The sequence below is a fragment of the Penaeus chinensis genome, chromosome 12 (genome assembly GCF_019202785.1).
Source record: "Penaeus chinensis breed Huanghai No. 1 chromosome 12, ASM1920278v2, whole genome shotgun sequence".
Lineage (NCBI taxonomy): Eukaryota > Metazoa > Arthropoda > Malacostraca > Decapoda > Penaeidae > Penaeus > Penaeus chinensis.
The window spans coordinates 38,284,003-38,287,516 of NC_061830.1; the positions used below are offsets into that span (position 1 = coordinate 38,284,003).

The following is a 3,514-nucleotide window of genomic DNA, read 5'->3' on the forward strand; positions in this document are numbered from 1 at the left end:
GTAATGGGACAGGTAATGGGACAGGTAGTGAAACAGGTAGTGGGACAGGTAGTGAGACAGGTAATAGGACAGGTAATGGGATAGGTAGTGAAACAGGTAATGGGACAGGTAGTGGGACAGGTAATGTGACAGGTAGTGAAACAGGTAGTGGGACAGGTAGTGGGACAGGTCATGGGACAGGTAATGGGACATGCAGTGGACAGGTAGCGGGGCAGGTAATGGGACAGGTAATGGGACAGGTAATGGGACATGCAGTGGGACAGGTAGTTGGACAGGTAATGGGACAGGTAGTGGGACAGGTAATGGGATAGGTAGTGGGACAGGTAGTGGGACAGGTAATGGGACAGGTAGTGGGGCAGGTTATGGGACAGGTAATGGGACAGGTAATGGGACAGGTAATGGGACAGGTAGTGAAACAGGTAGTGGGACAGTGGGACAGGTAGTGGGACAGGTAGTGAGACAGGTAATAGGACAGGTAGTGAAACAGGTAGTGGGACAGTGGGACAGGTAGTGAAACAGGTAGTGAAACAGGTAGTGAGAAGGGTAGTGGGATAGGTAATGGGACAGGTAATGGGACAGGTAGTGGGACAGGTAGTGGGACAGGTAGTGGGACAGGTAGTGGGACAGGTAGTGGTACAGGTAGTGGGACAGGTAGTTGGATAGGTAGTTGGATAGGTAGTGGGACAGGTAGTGGGACAGGTAATGGGACAGGTAGTGGGACAGGTAGTGGGACAGGTAGTGGGATAGGTAGTGGGACAGGTAGTGGGACAGGTAGTGGGACAGGTAGTGGGACAGGTAGTGGGACAGGTAGTGGGACAGGAAATGGGACAGGTACTGGGGCAGGTAGTGGGACAGGTAGTGGGGCAGGTAGTGGGACAGGTAGTGGGACAGGTAGTGGGACAGGTAGTTGGATAGGTAATTGGACAGGTAATGGGACAGGTAGTGGGACAGGTAATAGGACTGGTAGTGGGACAGGTAATGGGACAGGTAGTGGGACAGGTAATGGGGCAGGTAGTGGGACAGGTAATGGGACAGGTAATGGGGAGGGTGCTCTATGCCTGTACACTTCCTTGATAGAATGCATGTGCGTTTTTTATGCTTTTTACTTTGTGTGTGTGCGTTTCTGGAGGTCATAATTTCACTTTTTACGCGTCGGTACTTGCGGTTTTAATGGCCTAGGTTTAGGGCTTTTGTGTGTGCGTATACTCGTTTATGTACATGCATACTTACGTTTATACATGTGTGTGTCTTGGCATGAGTTACATTATCTGAATTTGTTAGAAGACTTATATATATATATATATGTATATATATATATATATATACATATATATATATATATATATATATATATATATATATATATATATATATATATATATATATATGTATATATATATGCATACATACATAAACACACACACACACACACATACATATACACACAAAATCTCATACCTTCGTAATGAAATAAAGGAAAAGAAATAAAGAAAACGAATAACACGACTAAACACAACCTTCCAACTCCCCCCCCAACACACTCCCTCCCTCCACCCCTTCCCCCTTCGAAAAAATCCCGCTCCCCCCCGTTTCCAAAACACAAGATGACTAATACACACTCTTTTTATCTCTCCTTTTTTCCACGTCGTCACTGCTCTCCCCTAAAAGCAATTTTTCAACGTCATCAAAGCGGGTGAAAAGCCTTATAGACGCGGGCGTGTGCGGGCGTGGGCTGACGGGTGGGGGGGGGGAGGGGAATGGGAGGCACTTGGGTTGAGGGAGATTGATAAAAGGGAGGAATAGGAAGGGGCGATAGGAAAGAGGAGGAGGAGGGGAGAGCGTGATAGGAAATAGGAGAAGGGGCGATAGGGAATAGGAGGAGGAGGGGAGAGGGGGTATGGGGAGGGGCGATAAGGAATAGGAGGAAGTCCGATAAGGAATAGGAAGAGAGGAGGTAGGAAGTAGAAGAAGGAGGGGCGATAGGTCATAGGAGGAGAGGCGATTGAAAATAGAGGGAGGGGCGATTGGGAATAAAGAAAGAGGTAATAGGAATAAGGAGAATGGGGAATAGGAAGAGGGGAAATAGGGAAAAGGATGATAATGATAAGGAATGTGTGGAGTAGCGTTAAAGAACAGGAGGAAGGGACGTTAGAAAATAAAGTAATTGGGAGATAGCGAATAACAGAAGTATTGACAGGGAATAAAAGAATGTGTGATAGGGAATAAAGAAGGGACGATAAAGAATGGGAAGAGAGGCAATAGGGAATAGGAACAGGGATAGGAGGATAGGAAGTTGCGAGGGTATAAAGGACAGGGCATTGAAGGGGGATGAAATAATTTTATTTCTGCTTCTCTCTCTCTCTCTCTCTTTCTATCTTTCTTTCCTCTCTCTCTCTCTCTCTCTCTCTCTCTCTCTCTTTCCTCTCTCTCTCTTTCTCTCTCTCTCTCTCTCATTATCATTATTTTTTTCAATGCATGTTTTTTCTTTGTTTTTGTTGATTTTTTTTTATTTTTTATTATTTCTTTATTTTTCATTGCTGTTCATTTCCATCAATTAATTTAACTTCATTGTTTATATTGTTATTATTTTTTTTCTTACCTCTCTCTTATGTTTGAAAGTATATCCTAATATCTTAAAATCCTTTTAGTACCTACTGGCCTACTTACAGCTGTCCACGGGGTCCATTAACTTACTAACAGCCTATCATAGCCTTATATTATCCTTTTAGTAACTTACTACCGGCATTTTACTTACTCCTGATCTACTTACAGCCTTCCACTGGCTCCATTAACTTACTAACAGCCTATCATAGCCTTAAAATAACCTTCTTCTAACTTACTAACGGCATTTTACTTACCAATGACCTACTTACAAAGCTCAATCTATCATATTTCTTTCGGCACTTCCTTACCCTACTTGCAAACCGGTAAGTATCTATCAATCTTACTTCTGCTTGTCTGCTACTACTTCTACTGTTGTTGTTTAGACCTATTTTTCATTCCTCTCTCTACGCATTCTTTTCCTCCTTCATTCTGCTTTCTCCTGATTTTCCTTGTTTTTTTCCCTTCTCTTTCATTCTCCTTTTTTCTTCCTTTTTTTTTTTCTCTCTCTCTCTCTTGTCTTTCCAATTTCTCCTCTTATTCTCCTCTCTCTTTTCATTCTCATTTATCCTATTTTTTATATCTTTTTCCTTTTTTTTTTTTAAATATCCGGTTCTTCCTCTCTTCTACCCTCTCTCTTCCTCTCATCGATTCTCTTAATCCACCATTTTCCCACTTCCTTTTCTCCTCTTCCTCTTCCTCTTCCTCCTCTCTCTCCTTTCTCCCTCCTCTACTTCCTCTACTCGTTTTCCTCTCATTCTTTCTTTTGTGTATTTACTTCATTTATCAATTTTATGTATCAGTGTTATTGTTGCTTGGCAGTTATAAACTCTGTATTGTATGTCTCATGCTTTATCTCTATGTGTCTGTTTCTGTCTGCCTGTCTGTCTGTCTATTTGCCGTTCTGTCTGTC

At 42.7% G+C, this 3,514-nt stretch overlaps 1 protein-coding gene across 1 annotated transcript in view; it reads right to left on the reverse strand.

Moving 5' to 3' along the window:
• Positions 1-360: 360 nt before the first annotated feature.
• Positions 361-3,514, reverse strand: part of LOC125031028 (histidine-rich glycoprotein-like) — a 5,857-nt gene continuing 2,703 nt past the window's right edge. The window contains exon 2 of the mRNA XM_047621446.1: positions 361-1,069. Within this exon, the coding sequence (XP_047477402.1) occupies positions 361-1,069 (709 nt within the window). The remainder of the gene's footprint in view (positions 1,070-3,514) is intronic.